Here is a 22,480-nt window from a genome sequence, read left to right as displayed (position 1 = left end):
GTACGAGGCTAAAGGTCATTCCGGTTTGATCTGTCTGACACATTCAGCTCCTCACAGCCGCTGACCTTTCTCAGTGTCGAACGTCTTTTTCTTCCCTCACAACTAAGTAACCGTTAAGATCTGAGGAAACACTTTTCAGTAAGTTTGAACTTGTAAGCAGCTTTTTTTTGCTCCCTCGCTGTGAGTTTTAATAGATTTCTCCATGCCCGGGGTATATCTGTTATTCAGGGGTCCGAAAAAGAGAAAAAACACCCCACAGTGGTGAAAGGAGATTACATGCCCGCCATTAACAATGATAAAGTGATACTTTATGGATCCCCGCAGAGAAATGTTCCTTTTTTTTTTTTTTTTGCTTGCTCTTTTCTCCCACAGAGGTTAGAGAGCACAGTTAGCGCCGGTAGCACAGCAGCCCTGCAGCTGATATCTAGGAGTATCTGATGCTGCTTAATGCCTTCTTCTTCTGCTTCTGCAGGGTGGACGGCTGCCAAAAACCAGGGGGGGTTTGCACCGAGATCCGATTGGTCAGGTTCACTCGAAATTTATGTCCGCACTTTAACCGCTTTGAAGGGGGAAAAAAAAAGAAATGCAACTGGCTGCTTTCCATTACCTCGCTCATGCAGACCCTTTTGTAGATTGAGGACAATGGAGAGGAAACAAAGAAGATTAGACATACATCAAGTCAACCTTAGGCTCTGGAAATACATAAAAAAAGGATGTAATAACACTTGAAAAGCTTTTAGAGTGTCTTCCTGTGCGAGAGAATAGGGGGACAAATCAGGAATGTGAAGGGGGGATTAGGCTGTCTGTATTCTCCTCACACTCTGTTTTGAATTACGATACTGTACTCACCAACATGGACGCGTTTCCTCTCTCTAAACCGGGCCTAATGACCGGCTCGTTTCGTGTCAGAGCTTGAATGGCAGCGGACGCCCACACGCTCTCCCCCTCTTTATGAACAACATCTCCTCAGCAGAATACATCCTTTTAATTTGAACCCTAATGAGATCTGCAACCCGCCGCCTGTTTAGTTTTCTCTCTCTCTCTCTCTCTCTTTCTCTCACTCGCAGACGTAGATGACTGCCAGTCAGAGCCATGTGAAAATGGAGGCACTTGCATCGACAAGATTGATTCCTTCCTCTGTCTTTGCCTGCCGAGCTATGGAGGAGACACATGCGAGAAAGGTGAGAGTGAAAATACAGCACACAAACACACACAGATAGATGAAGATCACTCCGGGCTGTGTGAGGGCTGAATCATCATGCATCCACCTTTTTTTTTTTTTTTTTTCTTCATATGAGATGTTATTAGACCGCGAAGCGCCAATGAATCCAGGTCGTTGTTGTTGTTGCTGTGCGCAGCCACAGTGTACGAGCTGGTTAAGATTCCCAGTCATCTGATGCAAAAAAAAAAATAAAAATGTTTGTTGCAAACTGTGCTGGTGGAAATAATCCTGATCAGTGTGCAGCGTCTGTTACAGCGGCACGTCGGGGGACACGGTATCACAGAGGCCCATCTCTCTCCTCAGCTATCAGTCGATGTATCTGCGCGTGTCACGGGTGCTGCTGGGTGACAGATACAGCACCCAAACTCCTGCAACACATCAGTCAGCATCTGCACAGGGTTTTTTTTTTCCAGTCAGCTTCCCACACACACACGTGAACACACCCATACGTCTGGTTGTGTGTGTGTGGGTGCGATGGTGATGCTGCCTGTGTGGTTGGAGATTATTGCCGTGTTTGTGCTTTTAAGGGTGCCCTGTGGAGTTTAGTAGTAAACAAGCAAAAGCTTTCGTTCCTCCAGGTCAGACAGACATGTTGAATGTGTTATTTTCGCCGTTTAAACACTTTCATTGTTTGTATTCACGTTTTTACTGGCTTGCAGGCTTCTTCTGTGCGTTTTTTCTTGGTGCGCTGCCATGCTTCTTAGCGCGTTAACGCCGTTTCAATCAGCAAAACAGCGTGAAATCCATGACAGGAAACAAAGTGGGGTTTGTTTCTTCGGGGGTGGCCAAGTCATGACCCGCCCCACTCTTCTTCTAATTGGTTAATAAGCACTCATTGCCTTCGCTGGTTGGGTTGGGTTGGTTTTGGCAGAGCCCCTGAGTAACGAGCGCCGTGTCAGCTCTGTTTTCATTTCAATGGCGCATCATGGAGAGTCTCAGTTGCTAATGCTATTAGCATAATAGTATTTCAGGGGAAAAGGGCACTCAGGGCATTTATTGACCACTAATTACCAATAACTGCTGTTCTGTCTTTATATAATCACGTATTCATGGAACTATCTGAGGTTCTTTCCACTCAAGGGCTCTGGGTTTGGGGTTGGCATTAGGAGTGAGACTGGTTCAGGTTTGGGTAAAGAAATCAGGGTACAATCAGTCAGTCAGAAGCAGAATAAGGTGGTTCATGTCTTCACCATCCTGGGAACGTTTGTTTGACATTTTGTTCCATGGTCAGGCTGACAGCGTCCTAACAAGTGGAGGTGGAGGAGGAGATACTTTTGTTGATGATACGGACCAGAAAGAGTTACTGGTGCCAAGATTTAAACTAGAACAGAATGGATCCAGGTTGAGAAGGCGGGCAAACTTTTTCTGTTAATGTAACATTTTTAAAAAACAGTAGGTACGGATCATTTTTGTGGGTAAAAAGTAAAACGAGCAGGAGGGAGATAGAAAAGTATAGACACTAGATAAAACAGTTAGAATTAAAGGAGCAAGGGTTTCAAGATTTTGAAAGGAATAATTTGACATTTCGGAAATCGGCTTATTAGCTGCCTTATTAGCATTAATTAGTGAGATTTAGAAGTGCTGTTTGGCTGATTATTCTTCCTTTGAACAGAGCCAGGCTAGCTGTTCCCACCTTTTTCATAGTCTGTAAATAACAATCAGAGGAAAACAGACAAAACAAGCAGGAGAGATGCATCAGTCCACCCTCGGATTCAGGGCTCAGCGCAACACAAGAAGAGAAAAGAGGTAATCGGGTCTAATTGGCAGGAGTTTCAGATGTGTGTCTGTGTGGTAGGTGGCACTCATCGCCCCTCATACCGCACAATGAAACCAACGAGCACACAGGCACTGATTCATCACCTCACTGGTTTCAGCCACCTCCAGGTCCAGAGCCGTCCCTACGCCTGTTAGTGTGTGTGTGTGTGTGTGTGTGTGTGCAGTCGGAGTCATAGTAATGAGAATTAATGAATATCTAACCTTTGCAGTTCTAAATGAATCCACAGCCCTTGGTGTTATTAATGAATACTAATAGTGCACAGGGGGGGCCACGTGTGCCGTGAATTGAAAACGAGCCTGTATAATTACAGTTCAGGTCTTTAGCCTCTCAAGATGCCAGAGTCATAGATTTTTAGTCTTTGTCTGCCAAATGAGACAGAGCTTCCTTTCTCACTTAACTCACAGTCTTACCGACCGTAGCCCTCATAAAATATTGTGAGCTCCCCTCATTTCTTCCCCTCTTCATCTTCACAGACATCGAAGGCTGCGAGCACGGTTGGAGGAAGTTCCACGGCCACTGTTACAGGTAGCGATGATGAAAAACTGCCTGCGCTGTTAAAATTAATGGAGTCACATTCTATTTACCTGCAACCACAGGTGCCTTATCTATCTGCATTACTCCTTTATACCCTGGAGTTATTCGTGACACACTTACTGCGGCGCTCTGTTCCATTTAACGCTGTCTGGCAGCATAATATATGAAATACGTCTTTTTTTTTTTTTTTTTTTTCCCCCGTAACGTTCTCCCACAGGTACTTCACCCACAGACACACCTGGGAGGATGCAGAAAAAGACTGCAGAGAGCACAGCGCCCACCTCAGTAGTGTCATCTCCGTCACAGAGCAGGAGTTTATCAACGGTATGTGTGTGTGTGTGTTTCTCTCAGTTTGGTTTCATTCTGATGAACGCAATGGGGACGATGCCGAGGGGGGAAGCCACTAATAATAAAAATGATAAAGTAGTATCGGTAAAGATGTTGGAAGAAGACTGGTAGACTGATAGAGTGGTTTGAGATACTGTATGTATGATGTGGAGTTTCTGTTTATCAAAGTTCTTGCAAAAATATTTAAATATTGAGAGTCAAGTGAACATGTTGCTCTGTTGTTTTTCACAGGTCTTGGTCATGACAACGCCTGGATCGGACTGAATGACCGCACCGTGGAGGAGGACTTTCAGTGGACGGACAGCAACGATCTGGTCAGTGGTTCCTTGAAACGTCCAGGTCAACAGAAGCTCATTTCTCCCACAGAAAACACTGCTCCCCAAACGCCTCGTCAGTAGCCCCGCCTTTAATTCCGTGACATCGTGACATCACACTACCTCAGCAGGTCACATATTTCCATAGTTCAGCAGCTAGTTTGACACTTAAGAATTGATTTAACTGCTCTGTTGTTGTTAGAGGTGCTGGCTCAGGCGTGTGTGTGCTGACCAATCAGAGCAGACTGGGAATTAATGAGGGCGGGGCCTTCAAGAGACAGGAGCTAAAACAGAACGTGTCTGATCACATTTGATAGACATCGGGCTTCCAATTTAAGCAGACCAGAAGAGTGACATCAGATTTTTGATTCAAATCACAATTCACTTGATTAATATCAACGCAAACATATTATATCCGTCAAAAACTTTTACATTACATCGACATCTCAGATTTAACTCAGTGGTTCTCAATCTTCTTCAAGTCACAACCCGCCAAAAAAAAACAAAAAACAGGTTGGTGTTCTTGACCGTCCTGCACCCGACCCACACAGTTTATGTGTGTGTGTTTGTGTGAGTTCTCATCTGACACACAAACACTCTCACAGACACACTCAATGAAATCTGTTTTAAGGAAATTATATCCCTGGTACAACACTGTAATATAAAACCTATTCCCCAGTCATTTGATTTATTTATTTTCTTCATAACCATCTGGCGACACCTGGAAATTAACTTGCGACCACCTCGGGAGTTTCGACCTACAGGTTGAAAATCAATGGTTTTGCAAACTCTGGAGATTTTCTTTTTTCTTTTCTTTTACTTTTCCTACAATAGAAGTTTGTGCCATCACCTTTTTTTCAACCAGAGCTCTGAAACTGTGAGGAAAGCTCAAACTAAAGAAAGAGTTTAAGTTAACAGCTAACTTTAACATTTTGTATTCATAAAGGACTCTGTTGCTCATCGTGGGGAAACTGATTGGGAACATTTCTTTCCATCACCTTTAAAGCTGTTCATTTTCTATCATATTTTTTAATCAGACCACAAAATCTCATCCTCAGTCTCACAAATTCATCTGAAAGTCACAGTCTTCATCCTCTTAGAGAAGATTGGAGATTCCCCGTCTGACGGTTTCTGACAAATGAAAGCAAACGCGACGCTGATTCGCGTTGTTTTGCTGCCGTTGCAGGTGTATGAGAACTGGAGGGAGAGCCAGCCGGACAACTTCTTCGCAGGAGGCGAGGACTGCGTGGTGACCATTGCCCATGAGGATGGCAAGTGGAACGACGTGCCCTGCAACTACAACCTGCCCTACATCTGCAAGAAAGGCACAGGTACTGTGAGGCCGCTGGACTGAATGTGTGGACCAAAAGTGCGAACAAACTAAACACAACTTGCCGTTCCTTCCTCGTTTGACACATTCAGGTCCCGTACGATTTAATCAATTCACGAGGAGAGTCTCTTCATACAGTCTGGCTGTGTGTGTGATATTGCTGCCCAGCTGGCCACCTGTTAGTCATCAGTGCTCATCATCGGCACTCGTCATGTAGAAAAGACTTCTCTCTCTCAGTGGTCGGTCAGAACACAGTAGTTGTTTGGCATCTCTCGCACTTCTTCTCCATTAAAGGGCGCCGCAGCAAAGGCTCCAAAAATTGACAATGCACACAAAGTTAAGTGAAGATTGTGATTCAATCTCAAGCCCGTATTGATTTTCCAGAGCAATATCAATCTCAATCTTCTTCTTATTGCCGTCTCTCCCTCCTTAGGGCTCCCTCACACTTGTCCAGCCAGCAGAACTGGGGTTGCACTTATTGCCAATTACTGCCCTGTTCACACAAATATGATCAGAAAAAGCCGTTTTTGCTAGATTTTCCTAACACTCACCCACACGGACTTGGCTGACCCGAATGCGAATGCAGTAATGAAGATCTTTGCGTGAGGCGAATACTGGCTAAAGACGCAGGAGAAGAAACAGAGGATGGTCAGGAGGAGTTAGAAAAAGAAAGGAGAAAGATGGAGGAGGACATGGAGAAAAAGGGGATTAAGTAGTTTGAGAGTGTTTGTTTGTCTGGCTGCGGTCTCATGCCTCAGTGGTTTGGCTGTACTCCCTGTCTGCTGCAGAGACCCATTACGTCCTCCTGGCCTCCCCACAGCTCTGCTCCACACTCAGACACAGACACAAGGCTGCCATCTAGAGGCAAAACACACCTGCAGGACTGTCAGCTGGGATGTAATGTGGTTAAAAAGACACTATTTTTGCTTTACATGAGTATTTGGGCTAATTAGATGCATAAAAAACTGAAAAAAATGAGACGATTATACTGGGTGTTGGCAGCAGCTACGACTATAAAGTGTGTGACTCTGATTATATTATTTCCTGCAGTGTTGTGTGGGACCCCGCCTGCCGTGGAGAACGCCCATTTGATAGGTCGTCGGAGGTCGCACTATGACATCCACGCAGTCGTACGCTACCAGTGCGCCGAAGGCTTCTTCCAGCGCCACATCCCCACCGCCCGCTGCCGGGCCGACGGGAGCTGGGAGAGACCGAAGATCATCTGCACAAAGTGTGAGTGCTCAGTGAGACTTCAGACCCGCTCAGTATTATTTATTGATGCCATCAGTTTTTGACTGCTTTGATACCCTTTTACTGATTACTACCTACTTCATACTTACGTTTTGTGTTTATTCCTATATTTCTAAACCTTCTGTCAGCTCATCGTTGCAAATGATTCTTTGATTTTTACTGGTGACATATGGCCAAAGTCCTGCTCTCTGATGCTCATACAGTATCCAGAGCAGCTGGCAGTACATCCAGTGCAGCAGTAAAACAGAGAAAATGTCTTTTAATCACTGAAAATAATTAATTCAGAGTAAGAAGTGCCAACTGGCGGTGCCACAGTGGACAAGCGGTCAGGGCCATCGTTCATGTTTTGAGTCATAGAGGAGATTTTTGTTGAATGTGACTCAACTTCTCTCTCTCTTTTAATTTCCTGACATCTTTTCTATCGTAGACTCACTACTGAAGGCATAAAAATGAATGAAAAGTGCAAACTAGCCCATTCATGCATGATTAAATCAGAGAGTAATATTCTCTTTTCAGTGGTTGTCATTACTCTTAACAAAATGAAGAATCTTGCCATTAATTTCCCTATATGTTATTCTGAAGGAGTTTTATGTATATAGAGAGACTACATCCACCACAGTGGACAGCATGAGGGGTATAAAAAGTGATTCAGGAATAAATCTGTTTATTCTCAGAAAACCAGACAGGTAAAAAGAAAAAAACAATATTTCTCAACTAAAATAGATGAAGGAAAACTTTTATCTAGATTTTTTTTTATAATAATGTCCTGGCACATCTTTTGTCTGTGACTGAAAATACATCTGTCCACTTCAGGACTATTTAAAGCAATATTATGAACTTTTTTACCTCAGAAAAACACTTTCAAGTTGATGGCACAGTGTCTCTGTCTCCATCATTTGTTTTCTGCACTATGTATTTTCAGTGAGAGGGTCGGATCACAGCGTTACACATGTTTACTTTAACATATAAGTTTTAAACACATAACATTGTTATTACTTAATGAGTTTTGTTTGTAGTCGGCACCTACATGACGTCTGAGAGATTCCTACAGACCTGGGTTTGTATTTACGACAGTGGTATCAAACTCTGAAACTACAGGGGGGCGCCAAATCGCACAAAGCTCCAATTTCTACACAACGTTGCTTTAAACTTGGTGTTTAATGAAACTATACAAGTGTAAATCACATCATATCTTTAGTGAAAACATACAAGTGGCGCATCCACTGGAGCAGACAGATGTTGAGATTAGTTGGAAAACAGTGTCACCATTTACATTTAAAGTCACAACCAGTTGATAGCTGTGGCGTGTATATCCACTGCAGCACGTGTACAACATAAAACTAATTTGCTTCCCTTCGTCTTTGCAGCCCGGAGATCTCACCGGTACCGACGCCACCACCACAATCAGCACCACGAGCGCCGCGGCCACAGGAGACACGGAGGCGAGGGACACCATGCCAGAGAGGACGCACACAGCTTCTACTGAACCAAATAATACAAACATCTGCAACGCCTAGGTGCTAACCATGGCCCATAAAGACAGACGGTAGTTCACATCACCCTCGTCTCCTCCTCCCCTCCCCTCCCTCCCTCCCTCCTCTGCTTCTAGCCATGCTCCGTTTAGCTTTACTCCTCCTGACAAATAAAGTTTTCTTACTCCTAACATATCTACACATCTCCCGTCCCCCCCCGAGTGAGTTCGGGTGTTTTTTGACGCTTCTCTTCGTTCTCACCCCGCTTCCTTTAACCGAGGTCCATGCGAACACTAACTGTAAACACTAACTGTTGTTAACATCCCGTCCTCCTAACACCTCAGTGCGGTAAAATCCTCCTCCTCATCTTCGACGAACTAAAAAAAAAAAACAAAAAGAAAAGAGAAACCCTCTCTCGGCCTGTCAGACTGATCGCAGTGTGTGAGCGCGTGTGTGTGAGCGTGTGCATGTCAGAGAGAAAACTTAGAAAAAGTGCTGAGTCACTTCTGTTTTTTGTAAAGGTTTTGCTCATCCTACATGGAAAAATGACTCTCACCCTAGTATTCTGTTTACAAAGCACAGACGTAATTGATGCAAGATAGCATTCAGTCCCTGTAACCCCGAAGCTTTTTGTATGTTGTACTTGTAGTGTTACTTTTTTTTTTGTTCCCTAGAAGCTCCTGATAGCTGGTCTGTTTTATTCTACTGACATGCTTTTTTCTAATATTTGCTATGTTTTGGTGTTACGTTACTATTTATTATGAATCATTCGCTAGTGGATATGCTTTACTTTTTCTAACTTATACTTAAGCGAGCCGATGTAACATCTTTCTTTTTTTTTTTCTATAACAGTATAGAAGTCCAACTCAACAATGAGACTAAATTAATCATCTGATTGCCTCTAATCTCTGTATTGTAAATATCGTTGGTGTTTGTTATTGGCTGATCCTCGATCAATAGCTGGACCTCGTCCAATCAAATAGATCCCCGCCCCCCTCCGATCCCCATAACCACTCTCAGCTAATGAACATGTCCTGTTGACATAGATAGTGTGGATGGGATTAAACAATACTTTTTTCTCAAGATAACCACTTTGATTGTATCTGGATTGCTGAATACTTTGGATCCTTGCACGGCTTATATTTACATGATGCTTAGAATGTCATGATTTTTTGTCCTTTGGTCCCTTTGATATTTGATCAGTCATCCACTTTTTTGGTGTTCTTATGACTTTTTGTCCTGCTGTTGTATTCCATTCTTAATAAAGTGAGAAAATCAACAACAACACGTCTGATTGTTTGTTTTTTTTTTAAGTGTGCTCCTTTGTTAGCCACGTTAGCGATGATAGCAGCGTTCCTTCACTTCACTGGTGAATCCTCATCTGTGATGGGATGTAACTAAGTCAACTATTGAATCATTTTAAGGTTCTTTATTTCCATTTTCTGCTACTTCTTACTTTCACTCCACTACTCAACTTAAATCACTTCATTTATTTGATGACTTTAGTTACTAACTTTTTTTTTTTAATTGAATTATTTCATAAAAATCTGATCATAAATCAGATTACAATATTACTGAAACAGCATAATGCCGAGATTTCGATTCAGTAATCAGTCGACTGTTGAGTACACAGCAAATACAAACATGTACTACATGTATAATTTACTGATACCTGTACTGTTGATCTTTAAGTATAAATGTATTATTATAAGTACATTTGAGATCAGATACTTCAAGACTTTTTACTGAAATACACTGACTTTCACTTTTACCTTGACTTAACTTTTATATTTTCAACGTTTTGCTCAAAAACTCATAAATGAATGTAAAACATGTTATATGTTTGTTAAAAATAAGTTTCTGTGTAAAATGAAAACCCCCAATGTGTTTTAAAAAATGTTGATTTAGCTTAAACAGTTTAAAATTGAAACAGATTCAAATTAAATAATTTGATTCAACTTTTAGATTTGACATTTTTTTCAACATATAAACATATTTTTAACACCAACATGATATGTTTTACATGAATTTATGTCTCTATGCACTAATTAGTGGAAATCTATCACTTGACCAAGTTTTAACATTCAGCCCCTCGGAGACTTTTATAAACACTGATCTTAATTTCCTTCCCAACTTTTACTTTGGTGCCAAAACAAGGTTTCATTTAGCTGCTGTGACTGGTTTGATGAGCTGCCATGAAATTAGCAAATATTAAACTAAGAAGGTAAACAGTGCACCTGCTCACATCAGCATGTTAATATTACCAGTGCTTGTTAGCATGTCTCAGTACAGCCTCACACAGAGCTGCGAGTCTGGACTGTTGTTGATCTTTTTATGTTTTACTGGAGTGTGTACAGATCCGCAAATCCATTAGCTTTCGACAGGAAAGTGTTGTTGTCCTCAGAGATTGTTTCTATCATGTCACCTCTGCACCCCCGCAGATAAAACTCCACCAAACCTCTTTACTTCGGCTCGACCTCGCAGAGCTTTTGCCGCTCACTTTGTTGTTCACGCTTCTCGGGGAGCAATAGTTTTATCCCGTTTGGTTCACGAGGCAATTTTCTCATCTCTGTTGTGCCTGAGCAGAATATTTGAAGAAGAGGCAAACAACAATGTGTTCGCCAGAAAAGTTAATAAAGCGGCAGAGCCCCAAGTGTCATAAAAACAATCAATAGAATTCTCTTGAAGTAAATTAAAGTTTGATTATAGTCTGATACCAAAGTTTGGTCTTAAGAATGAACACTTATCTTTACAGGTGACTTGAGTTGTGTGTTTGTTTTACCTTTCCTGAACATTTTGTTAGAAATGCTGAGGTCATAACTCCTTTTTTTTTTATCCAAAAAGTTGTCACATTTCAGAGCACCGCCCCTAAAACACACCAGTGTCTGGGACAGCTGACCGGTGTGTCATAAGATCATTCGTTTGGCTGTTTCTGAGCGGCTCGTCTAAATCCAGGGTTCACCTCTTATCAGTTGGACAGCAGAGTTAACTGGGTCAACGCTTCTCTGCACGAAGGGCGCGATGACATCACCGGCTGGAGACGATACTGCCACGTGAAGAAGAGACAGTCAGGTCAAACCACCAAACCGCTCCGTTTATACACTCAGACAACAGCTGAGACACTATCAGACACTGTGATCTGCTCAAATTAATCTGTACACCATGTTTTATATATAAAAAAAAACCCAGTTCAGCTTCTTTTTTCATCTTTGTGTTTATTTAGCAAAATAAAATGGAACATGAAACCACACAGATAAACAACTAGAGGTGAAGTAGCTTGTCAGTAAATCAATTAGTTGATGGACAGAGTTACAACTGCAAGTTAATAATCGAGCAAATACACTAAATCTCTTTTCGGCTTCTCAAGTGTGAAGTTTTGATGCTTTTCCCTTTTGAAATGATTTCATACTGAATGTTTTTGGATTTGGAACAGCTGGTCAGACAAAACTGACTATTTCAAGATGTCACCAAGATTCTTTTCCCCTGATATTTCATAAACCAAGTGCATAATCAATTCACAAAAACCCTGAAAATATGCATGTGACAACATGTTGATGTGTTGTTTGTCAGGCACCAGGTGGTCTTTCTCCTTCCTCGAATCATCCGCAGCCATCTCCTTTATAAGCTGCTCAGTCATTTCAAGCCATCATGAACCCATTTTAGATAAAGAGTTTTTAAGCAGTGTCAGCTGTGATGGTTTTCACTGACTCGCTGTGGATTTCTGCATAAGATGTATAAGTCAGTCTCCAGCAGGATGTTGCCAACATGTACAATCCAAGTTAATAGTTACAGTTTGTGAAAATACCAACTGGATTTCTGCATGAGTCACCGGAAAGCTGTGCAGGCTGATCACAGCCCTCGCCTCCATCAACAGCCCTCTTATCAGGGTCCAATAGTCCATGCAGGGAGTGCTGCTGCTTCACGAGGTGACAGATTTTCAACAGTTGACTCAGACAGCAGTTTTTAGATTTCCTCTGGGATGAAAAATTGTGTGTTTAATGCAGTTTGTGTGCCATCAGGAGTCCCCAGAAAACATTAGCCTTGTCACAGCGTGAAGCGTTCCTCGACAGTCCGTGGCTGGTGTGTGTGATGCGTGTGTGTGAGTGTGTGTGAGTGTGTGTGTGTGTGTGGGCTAGTTTTTCTTCTTCTCATTGTTGGCCTGTCCCTTGGGAACAGGTTTCATAAAATAAGCGGGGTTGCTGTAGCAGCGCAGGGCGAGCAGAGCCGGGGCGGCGACGAGCAGCACGTTGAGGCCGATAACGGGCCACCACTTGTCTGCTGGGACTCGGTACGTGAAGGGAGTGCGGGAGTGCAGAGATGCTCCGATGTGGCACCACTGGGTCTGAGAGAAAAGAAGAGAAGAGCAGGAGCAGGTCAACTTTATGCTGTATTTTTTCAAGGGATATTAATAACAGCAATAGACGTGGTTACAAAGTTACCTGAGCCATGGCTGCTGCAAAGAAGATGGTCCAGTCCAACATCCAGCTGCATCCAGGTGTTCTCAGACCGTAGATGAAGACCGTCAGCAGGGGAACAGCATAGAACAAATACGCCAGCATCTGCACGACAAGACCACTTATCATTTGGCATCAAGTAGACACAGTATATGTAGCTCAGTCCGGTCTGCATTTTTCTCCAGACTCACCATGACCCTCGGAAAGCCCACTGGGTCTTTGAGGTAGGGCTCGTACTGGTAGATGTAGGTGAAACAGACGTCTAGAGGACAGTCCAGCACCACCTGGAGCAGAGCGGGAGTGAGTTATAGCATCCGTGCTGCAACGTGCGACCTCGTGTCTCAGGTGAGCGGAGATGCTGAACAGATACAAAAGATTTCTTGTAGTTTTACTCACGAGGCCTCTGAACACAGAGAAGGCCCCCGCTGCCAGCAGCAGGAGCGACAGGACGAGGTCGACGGGTCGAAACAGCAGACTTTTCTTCTGCTCCACTGAGATCTGGTCAACACACAAACACCACATGTAAACTGTACACATAATCACTTCAATGATTAATGTATGTTCTGCAGTTTGAGGCATATTTAAGCATCAATGTCTTCATTTTGTTTTTATTTGTGGTATTTCAATGTCCAGTAAAGTTTTGCTGTTGAAGAAATTCTGTTGTATTTAATGTTTGTGTCATCTTTCATAATAAAGCTCGTTGTTTAGTAGCTCAACTAAATCTTAGTTTGAGGGATTACTGACATATGTTTGTACAGAAATAAAAATGGCTGCCATTTTTGGTTATATTGTCAAATACAGGCCAATATCAGTTTCTTTTTTCATACTTTTCATTAAAAAGGTGCACTGTGTTTACAGACAAAGAGACAGAGCTGGAATCTATCCATCTGGTAGTCTGACAGTGTTGTTGCTAAAAAGGTTACGTCGTGTACCTTTAATCTTTGCCTTCTCACTGTAAGGATCAATACTGCACAGTTTCACCTCTTGGGACCTCTAACACTGCATTTCCACCCAAAGTTGCAAAACCTTTTAGTCCCAGTAACTGAGAAGTTTGTTCCTTCAGCATTGATGTTTGCTGCATTTCCACCACGGTCTAAAGTCCCCTAAAGATTCGGTGTGTTGTATTTTTTTTCCCCCTGTTATTCCATGTTGAGCTGTCCAAACGCAATTTAAAAGAATTTAAAAGAAAATAAGTTGACTGCAGATCTTTGAAAATGGTGGCTGGAATAAGAAGCTGCGAGTATTGTTCTGTCCTGCTCCCCGAACTGGGACTTTTTCGGGAGGTTAAGATATTGTTCCTGGATCTTAATTAAAACTCTGGTCCCTGTGGTGGAACTAGTAGCTCCTCCAAATGGATTCTAGTCCTTAGGAAACAGTAAACAGACACGAGTACTCGAGATATACAATGTCTTAACCAACCTTGTCTGCGGTCACGATGGGCATCTCTCTGGGTCTGCTGAAGAGCACAGACGCTGCCCAGAAAGGAGCCAAAAAGAAGGGGATGTTCCTCCAAAAGGCTGGTCGGATGTTTGATCCGTGTTTACCTGCAGGAACAAGAACATCATTTATAGAAAAAAAAGCCACAAACAACACAGATAATGATGTGATGGATCAGTGCTTTCATGTAAGTGGCACTCACCAACAACCACGCCTGGGATGAGGACAATCTGATGGGCCATCGAGGAGCCGGCCCACAGCAGCGCCAGGCTGCGGTACGACTTCCTGCGTGGACAGAAAATCAACAGGTTTCATTATGAGGACTCTGTTAACACAGAGCAGACGGGTTGAGATGAGCTTACCCTTTGAACATGCGGTGGATGATAATGAGGAAGAGGAGGTAGTGAAGGACGCCCTCCCAGTAACACATCATCACAGCGTAGGCCGTGCTCATGTGAGGCTCGCCCTGAAGAGACATCGAAACAGCACACGGTGAATCTAAATGTTTAAACCAGAGGAGGAAGGTTTAGTGCTGGTCCTCCTCTTACCTTCTTCACGTAGAAGCCCATGAAGCCGGAGATGAACCCATCCTGCTCCAAAGCGTTCGTCAGTCCCACCATGCAGGTGAAGGAAAACTCGGCGAATGCTGGAGAGACACAGAGGAGGCACAGTGAAACAAACAAGACTCCGTCTGCAGCTCACGGATCGGTGCTGAAGAGTGTGATGTACCGTAGAATAAGGGGTCCACTTTCTTCTGGTTTCGCACAATGAGGAGGGTAAGAAGAAGAATGGATCCCAGGACGACCATTCCAACTCCCAGGATGGGAAGAGGTCTGAGGAGGAACAGTGACGGTGATCAGCTGATAGAACAGACACGATACGAACACGACTACAGCCACTGAAATCCATTCGGACAGCTCCATACTTCTTTTCCATGCTGTTAATTTGGGAGGATTTGCTGCTTTTCTGTGTCCTTTATGTCATAATAAATTGAACATTTGGGGGGCCTGAATCTATTTGAAGATGTCGCCTTCTGCTTTAGAAAATTATGAGAGATAATTAAATGATCATGTTGATGAATAGGTGCAGGCACCTCTCCTCCTTTTATTCATCAACATGATAATCAGCAGATTGCCTGACAATGAAAACAATCATCAGTCGCAGCTAATTTGAACTAATCTACCTGTATTCATACTTTCATCAGAACAAAAAGGGAGAGAAATTAAGGTTTTCAGGCTGCGCATGACCCTCGAAGCCATTTCCTTAAATTCAATCCACCTGTTCCTACAATCTCTTATAAACAGAATTTACCTCATCACTCTTTATTTGGACTCAAATGGGCCCAAACTTCTCTGATCCTACAGTGAACGAAATCTAATTCTTTAGACATCAAACTCAGAAAGACCTTTATCTTCCAGGTAAGAGAAGATTACTTTCCACTGATCTCGGGGCCAACAGGGAGGCGTTTGAGTGAAGCACTTGAATTGTTAAAAGCCTTACACTCAGAATAATTAATTAATTAACTTTTAAGAGATTACACTTCCCATGAATTCACTTAGTTTTACCCTCAGGGCTTAAGTGAATCTTATTTTCCGTGCAGGCTTTAAGAATCTCCACAGCCAGCGGTAGAAACGAGGTTACCCCAGGATGAAACACACCCTCGGATAAACCTCCCTCTCCCTGCAGGTCTGCGGGCCGCCTCGTAAGCCTATTAACGTCATCGGCTTTACCCGGAGAGATACCTCCTTGCTTGCAGGCCAAGATGAGAGTGAAGTTGCCAAACTTACTCCTGGAGAGCAGGGATGTTGTTGATGGTGTACAGGACTCCAGGAGCCAGCAGAGAGAGGAGGAACACGGACACTTCCACCGGCGGCCTCATGGTTGAACACACACAAAAAAAACCCCTGTTTTGTTTGTTTGACCTCCTTTTTTTTTGAGAAAAACAAAAACAAACGAAACGTCCAGATTAGAAATGTGTCCCTGCTAAACACGCTCGGCTGTGAAGCGACGCATGTTAGACGCGCAGTGTCTCCGCCGGCAGATCATTAAGAAGGAGTGTCACCTGTTGCCTTTTGATCCGTGACAGCGATAAGCTGCTGCTGCTGCTGCTGCAGCTGCAATGTGTCTGCTATCTGCAGGTCTCAAAGTTCAACTCGGGAGTTCAACTCAGAAAATGGGTGAACATTTAAAGGTAGAGATGCCAAGTTCAGATAAAAAGGCTGCCGAGTCATGCGTCATGCGTAAAATGCGCATTTATCTCGGTGGAAACGCGCAATTTTGGGGGACACTGTGTGCGTGTCGGTGAAGTTGAACGCGTGTTATTTAAATTAACGACCTCATCTTCATTCACCGATCAGTGTGTGTGCTCGCACAGACTGCCCCCTGGTGGAGGGAGGGCATGTTCGCTCATGTTCTCTGTCATATGTGTCTTTTTCAACTCCAAGGGATGCATTTCATTCAGTTTGTGGATTAAAGGCGCATGACATGAATCTGTAAGGACAGAAAAAAAAAAAAAAATACAAGACTCCATGTTGACGTGCTGTCTCGGCTCCTTGTGGCCCCCGGGGGTTCGATTAAAGGAGCCATCTGTCATGTTCGGTGTAAGATTAAGAACTCCTCCGTCTGATGTCTCCAGTCTTGATTAGATTCTGGATTACATCTGAGACGGTACACAAAGTTCAGAACACAGATTATGTTGTTTTTTTCGGTCACGTTTCTTGAAACCGTTTCTCAACAAACAAAAGGCTGCCTCGAACCGCTCCTTTTTTTTCTCTCTCTCTCTCTCTCTCCTGCTTTTTATTGTATAGGCTGCACGTATATGCATTACATAACAGCTTCTTATGGATGAACAACACCTCTAAAGCAGGGCCTGCATCTAAAGCAACTTTATCTCCTGTTACAAAGCGGCTGAAGAGGATTAATGCTGCCGTTGCCTCAGGAACTTAGTGACCAGTGGAGAGAGAGAGAGAGAGAGAGTGAGTAGTCAGGGGTGAGGAGTCCATGGAGAGGGTATAAACAGACAAATCCAATCAGACGACTCTTCGCCCACACAGCAGACACACATTTTTTTTTTTTGAGGTGACACACATCCTTTGGAGCAGTTCACACAGCCTGCCAACATGATGCACCCTTTGATCATCGGCATTATGACCGTCAACACGTCTCTGACAGTCGTCTACTGGACCTTCATCCTGGGTGATGCCTACTACAAGTGGATGATGGAGCCGGAGGATAAACCCAAGAAGATAGTCACGCCGGCCTGAGGGGAGGCACAGTCGATATGGACTAATTTTTGCTTAGAACTAGTCCGCAAGAGCAGCCCCGCTTATAGTGCTTTTCTGTGGAGATTGTATGAGTGAGCTGCTTTTCTGTTTCACCTGGAGAAAACTTGGAAACCTCCCCCCTTTTTGTTAACCTCTAAATCTTACTGAGCTGAGTGGATCCTGCAAGTGAATGAGAAAGGAGTCATTCATACTGCAACAGGTAAAGTCCAGGATTTATCTCAGGTGACCACTTTGTTAGGTACACATGTAGCCAGCAGGATCATACAGAGCAATACAGCTGCAACTAATGATAATTTTCATTTAGTTTTTCAGTGTTTTGTCCATTAGTAAATGCAAAATGTCCCAAAATTGTGAAAAAAGCTCATCAAAATCCCCCAGAGTCCAAAGTGACCTCTTCAAATAGTTTCTTATGTCCAGAAAACAGTCCAAAACTCAACAATTTGTTATTTATTGTCATGTATGACAGAGACAAGTTGCAAATTCTTACATTTAAGAAGCTAAACATTTGACTTTTTTGCTTGAAAAATGAATGAAAAGATAAGAAGCTCTACAAGTCAATACAACCACGCTGCCATTTCTATCTTCGTAAAGTTTATAATGTTTATTTATTTATTTATCTGTTGGCATCAATATCCATTTAGAGGTCCTGGGTTTTTTTGTACTGGATTACATTTTACTGAAAGCTGTTGAATGTGCAGGTGAAGCTAAATGAAGCCCGACTTCTGTTTTGCCAGCTGCTGACTTAGATAAAAAGGTGTACCTGGTGGCGGTGTCGATCAAATCCTGTCAAGGATTACCAACAGAACACCTTGACGCTGACACACACAGCCTTACTCTCGTGACAGCCTCGTCCTGAGAGAGACCTCACGCTCATCTCTTTTCCAGCTGCTGCAGACTCGGGTTTTCATTCCTCCTTTAATATACTTTTAGATCTCTTTTCGTCTTTCTGCACAACATGCCTCATCATACCATGTACCTCGGGATGCACCCGGTCTCTTGGTTCATTCTTTTGGTGAACGTCGCCGTCACCATCATAGAATGGCAGTTTCTCGTTTCTCAGTTTTTGAAAGTTTCAAAGCCGGCTCCAGAGGAGTCCAAACCTGCCGAGAAGGCCTGATGCTCCACCTGGAAGATTTGGAAGGATAGAGTTTAATTTTGAATTTTTGGATCACTGATTAGCTGCCCACATGTAGAGAGAAGTCACTGACGGTGGGGCTTTTTTTTTTTGTTGCTTTGTTTTGTTCCTTTAAGTTTAAGCAGTAATTCTTCTGCTTGCATTAACGCTTGTGTTTGTGTTTGTCTCCAGAGCCGTCTGTGTGTAATGACACAACAATTTGGAAATCCTTTCATTCACAAGTCACAGAAAAGACTCGAGGAGCTGCTTCGAGTCTTGATCACAAGGTAAGGAGTTGTTATTATCCCCTTAAAACCTCACGCTTCCTCATTCCATCGACATGTTGTTGTTCCTTTTTCTCATCATTAGAGCCAGAAAATGGAGCTGATGTGTTGTTCTTTATAAGTTTCACAGCAGTCTTTCATATGTCAAATTTGATGATGTACAGTCTTTCTTTCCCTAAGGGAATATTCATTGGTCACAAATCTCACATTGCGTTATGAAATATCGCCATCTGCTCCATTATGAAGCGAATGAGCCGTGAAAATAAAGTGTCATATCAGTGAATTATGTGACGGGATATTTATAGAACATAAGAAGTCGACCTGCTGTGCTTAAAGATGAATTTAAAGCACGGAAAATCCATAAATCAATGCCAGTTTAAACCCAGGAGAAAGTGGCTTTGCTGTAATATATGTATCATATATATATATATGCAACGTAGTCATGGAGGACCATAAGCCTCTTTGGCGTATTACTGTCCACCTCTCTTCGCTCATATCTCTAATCCCTGCAGATGGAAAGCTGATATTGCTCTGTAACAGACTCAATCCTATTAAGTCTGTCTGTCCTATATTCACCTCTCCACCGTCTCGCACTCACACACACACACACACACACACACACACTCCCCTGGATATCTTGACCGAGGACCCCCTCTCTCCCAAAGACTAGAAGGAGGAGGAATGCTGGGATTTAAGTCTAGACGAAAGATTAGGAGAACTGGCACACTTATGCCATCGCATTTCTCCCGTCTGGTGATCTACACTGACAAAGCACCACTCTGTGACAGAGAGCTGCCACTCATTTGTGAACCGTCTTGACATTTCCACCTGTCATCCATCGTGACATTCTTCCCCAAAAAACATTAGAAAAAAAAATGTTGGAAACCTTCTAATGCGCTGTCACTCTCTCCTCCTCGTCTCGCCCTCGTTTCTCTAAAAAATGTCACAGTGCCCCGAAGGAGCTTGGATCAGCAACGAGACAATAAAGACACTTTCTTTAAACTATAAAAGACAGTATCCACCATGAACCAACAGCCAGTTGCGTCCCTGAACGCCTCAGGAGGCCTCCTGAACCTCACACAGATGGTGTTTGAGCAGCGACAGCTCCTCCAGCTGTCCAAAGGGAAACAGGAGGAGGCATATTTTGTGGACTACATTCCTCCAGCGAGAGACGCTATAACTCTGCCGCCGAACGTAGTCTACATCCTAATCGGGGTGGTGTTGGTCATAGTGGCCACTTATGCCATAGTTGGACACCTGATTAAAGATCTGATGCATGACCTGGCAGGTAACCCCAACCCCGGTGGATGGTGACCTCTCCTCCCCATCACTCTTTCCACTTCGGTGTCGACGTTTGAGTCCTTTTTTTTCGTCAGTGTTTCGTCTCCCCCTTTTCTCCCTTTTGGATGACCATGTTGCGTGATGACCGACCCAGCTGTTTGCTTGTTGTACCATTAAGGTGAACGCAGAAAAGTTGATGATTGTTGCCAAGGTAGCACCTTAAAGGGGCATTCTGGTGTTTTTCTGTCACACTTACAGAAATTGGAAGACCGAGATATCCAGAACCTTTAATCCCAAACATGCCGCGTCCTACACTTCACATAATGAAACTGGATAGACGTGTTTCTATCCAGTATTTTTATTCGCATTTTGAAGTATCCCATAAGACGAGATTGATGGAAACAGTTCAAACTAAGCTTCCGCTCAGTTTTTAATGGGGTGCTTCCTTCTTCCCAGCGGCGCACTCAAGATTTTTGAGTTTCGGGGGATTACAAAATAAAAAGGGCACCAGCAGTGTGCATGGGGACAGGGGAAAGGACATTGATATGTTTATGTTTTAGCTACCATAGGGGCATCATAGAGGGCACTTTTGCTTAGTTTTCCAAACATTCGTTAGGTAGCCTAATTTATTAGCTCAAAGCCAGTTAATAGAAATAGAAGATCTCTATTTTGGGGCAACTTTTCAAAAGTTCTGGTCATATTTGCTTCAAATTCAATTAAATGGAACCTCGGCTAGTATCATATTTACTTTTTTAAACTTTAAAGAGTTCCCTCCAAAGCCACAGAAGAAAGTTTTCAGTCCACCCCAATAACCTGTAAACTGAGCATCATCTGTTAAATCAGTGGAATGCCCCTTTAAAACACACAGAAGTCAGAGAAAGTCTTTTTTTTCCATTTAATTCTCACTTTGCTCTGTTTCTTCTCCTCACAGACTGGATTCTTGGCCCCAAACAGAAGGAGGATGATTTAGAGGAGGGGAGAGCAGAAGTAGAAGAGGAGCGACGACTGAGCGTTACCAGTGAGCTGACGACGGAGAAAGACCGGCTGAAGATGGAGAACGAAAAGGACGGGCTGCTGCCGGGTTCTCGCCGTCCGTCCTCTCCGCCTCCTCTGAGAAGCTCCATCGCTTCGTCCGTCCTCAGGGACAAACGGATGTCTGCTCATAGCGTGACCTTCGCCTGCCCCATGACCCCTTACGTCACTTCCCTTTGAGTTCTGTAATGTCAGTGATCGGTGTTGTTCTGTTTGCCGTAGAGATTCAAAGCATTTCTGTTTTATATTTTGAAAAAAAATCACATATAGTTTGTATTCGTTTTGCTGGTGACAAATGCTTCCTTTGATTACTTATTAAAAATGTGTGTGAAACAGGTCCGTATTGTCAGTCATTGGAAATACCTTGCGCTGTTTACCATTGTTTTTGTGCCCCCGGATGATTTTCTCACGCTAAGCAATGTAAACTCTGTACCTCGGTTAGACGTTGACGTGAGCTGTGAAGATAGAAATTTCATCCTAGCGTCTGACATTTAAGCACCCCAACAACAAAAATGTCAAACACACCAAAGAAGAGAAGAAGAAAAAAAACGTCGAGAGAGTTCTGTAAGATTGTACGTGAACTGCTGTTTTGTCACACGTGTTGCTGAATGATCCGTTTTTCTTGTTCTGGTTGTTGGACTTAAGCTTCTCTCCAGTAAACAACTGAATGATACACGAGTGTTGTTATGTCTTGTCCGTGTGCCTTAATCCATCTTATGTTCCTCTAATACCTGGTTGAGTCAGGGGCGCTGACCTTATTTGTGAAGGCCGAGGATTAGATTACCGTTAGATTACTGTACATTAGCCATATTAAACTCTCACCCATAAAAATTAAGGGATGAGAAGATAGATAGATAGATAGATAGATAGATAGATAGATAGATAGATAGATAGATAGATAGATAGATAGATAGATAGATAGATAGATAGATAGATAGATAGATGGATAGATTTGGGTGCATGATCTTCCTATATGCATCACCTCACCTCATTAGGAAACTGTGCCGGCAGCATCGTTCCTCTGACCTTGAGCACCTCAAGCTGCTGCAGCTAATCTAGTTTCCGTCTGCGTAGCTCCACGAGCAGCCACGCAGGGAGTCGGTACAGGGAGACAAAATGAAGACTTTTGTCGAGGTAGTTGTGATCTCAGCTGAAGCGTTCCTCGGTCAGAGTAGTGTTTATCCAGGGCTGTGAAGAGTGAAGTGAATCGGAGGATCCTTGCCTGCTTTCCTAGGAAAGTTTATTTTGCTCACCGTCTGGTTGCTGAACTTTTTGGGTTATTTTATGTTAGAAATGCTGCAGAAACACTTTCCAAAGTCTACAGTTTTTTGTGGGCTTGCGGGGAA

General features: G+C 43.2%; 2 protein-coding genes and 1 long non-coding RNA gene across 5 annotated transcripts in view; 2 read left to right on the top strand and 1 right to left on the bottom strand.

The window, feature by feature from the left end:
* Positions 1–9,533, top strand: part of LOC119011222 (neurocan core protein-like) — a 47,942-nt gene extending 38,409 nt beyond the window's left edge. Inside the window, exons 14-20 of the mRNA XM_037084167.1 lie at positions 1,068–1,181; positions 3,473–3,524; positions 3,751–3,857; positions 4,113–4,195; positions 5,382–5,526; positions 6,576–6,758; positions 8,144–9,533. Of these exons, the coding sequence (XP_036940062.1) occupies positions 1,068–1,181; positions 3,473–3,524; positions 3,751–3,857; positions 4,113–4,195; positions 5,382–5,526; positions 6,576–6,758; positions 8,144–8,262 (803 nt within the window). The 3' untranslated portion in view covers positions 8,263–9,533. The remainder of the gene's footprint in view (positions 1–1,067; positions 1,182–3,472; positions 3,525–3,750; positions 3,858–4,112; positions 4,196–5,381; positions 5,527–6,575; positions 6,759–8,143) is intronic.
* Positions 9,534–11,443: 1,910 nt separating this feature from the next.
* On the bottom strand, positions 11,444–16,474 carry zgc:85843 (uncharacterized protein LOC405880 homolog). 2 transcript variants are annotated; one of them, XM_037084168.1, is made up of 11 exons: positions 16,202–16,474; positions 15,927–16,064; positions 14,869–14,972; positions 14,688–14,785; positions 14,502–14,605; positions 14,342–14,424; positions 14,122–14,246; positions 13,099–13,200; positions 12,894–12,986; positions 12,688–12,807; positions 11,444–12,590 (listed from the first exon to the last, which is right to left on the bottom strand). In XM_037084168.1, the coding sequence occupies exons 2-11, from the start codon at positions 16,016–16,018 to the stop codon at positions 12,381–12,383; spliced, it is 1,131 nt and encodes a 376-aa protein (XP_036940063.1). In that variant the 5' UTR covers positions 16,019–16,064; positions 16,202–16,474; the 3' UTR covers positions 11,444–12,380. The 2 variants fall into 2 exon arrangements, with proteins under 2 accessions (XP_036940063.1, XP_036940064.1); XM_037084169.1 differs by having other exon boundaries at positions 15,927–16,013; positions 16,202–16,473.
* LOC119011224 lies at positions 14,992–21,807 on the top strand. Of its 2 annotated transcripts, none has more exons than XR_005072141.1 (3): positions 14,992–15,557; positions 18,730–18,824; positions 21,034–21,807. It is a non-coding gene; the product is annotated as an uncharacterized LOC119011224 (long non-coding RNA). The 2 variants fall into 2 exon arrangements; XR_005072140.1 differs by lacking the exon at positions 14,992–15,557 and adding an exon at positions 16,818–17,622.
* The last annotated feature ends 673 nt before the right edge of the window (positions 21,808–22,480 follow it).

This window comes from Acanthopagrus latus, chromosome 21 (genome assembly GCF_904848185.1).
Source record: "Acanthopagrus latus isolate v.2019 chromosome 21, fAcaLat1.1, whole genome shotgun sequence".
Lineage (NCBI taxonomy): Eukaryota > Metazoa > Chordata > Actinopteri > Spariformes > Sparidae > Acanthopagrus > Acanthopagrus latus.
The sequence above is the reverse complement of the archived record's forward strand: the minus strand, read 5'-3'. Positions and strand labels throughout refer to the sequence as shown.

Bases quoted from the DNA above. Each gene is read 5' to 3' on its own strand.
- zgc:85843 (XM_037084168.1), bottom strand. From the start codon at position 16,018: ATGAGGCCGCCGGTGGAAGTGTCCGTGTTCCTCCTCTCTCTGCTGGCT. The intron at 12,987-13,098 runs GTGAGTAAAACT...GCTCTGCTCCAG, and splicing joins TCTCTGTGTTCAGAGGCCTC to GTGGTGCTGGACTGTCCTCT. The intron at 12,808-12,893 runs GTGAGTCTGGAG...CTTGTCGTGCAG, and splicing joins TGGGCTTTCCGAGGGTCATG to ATGCTGGCGTATTTGTTCTA.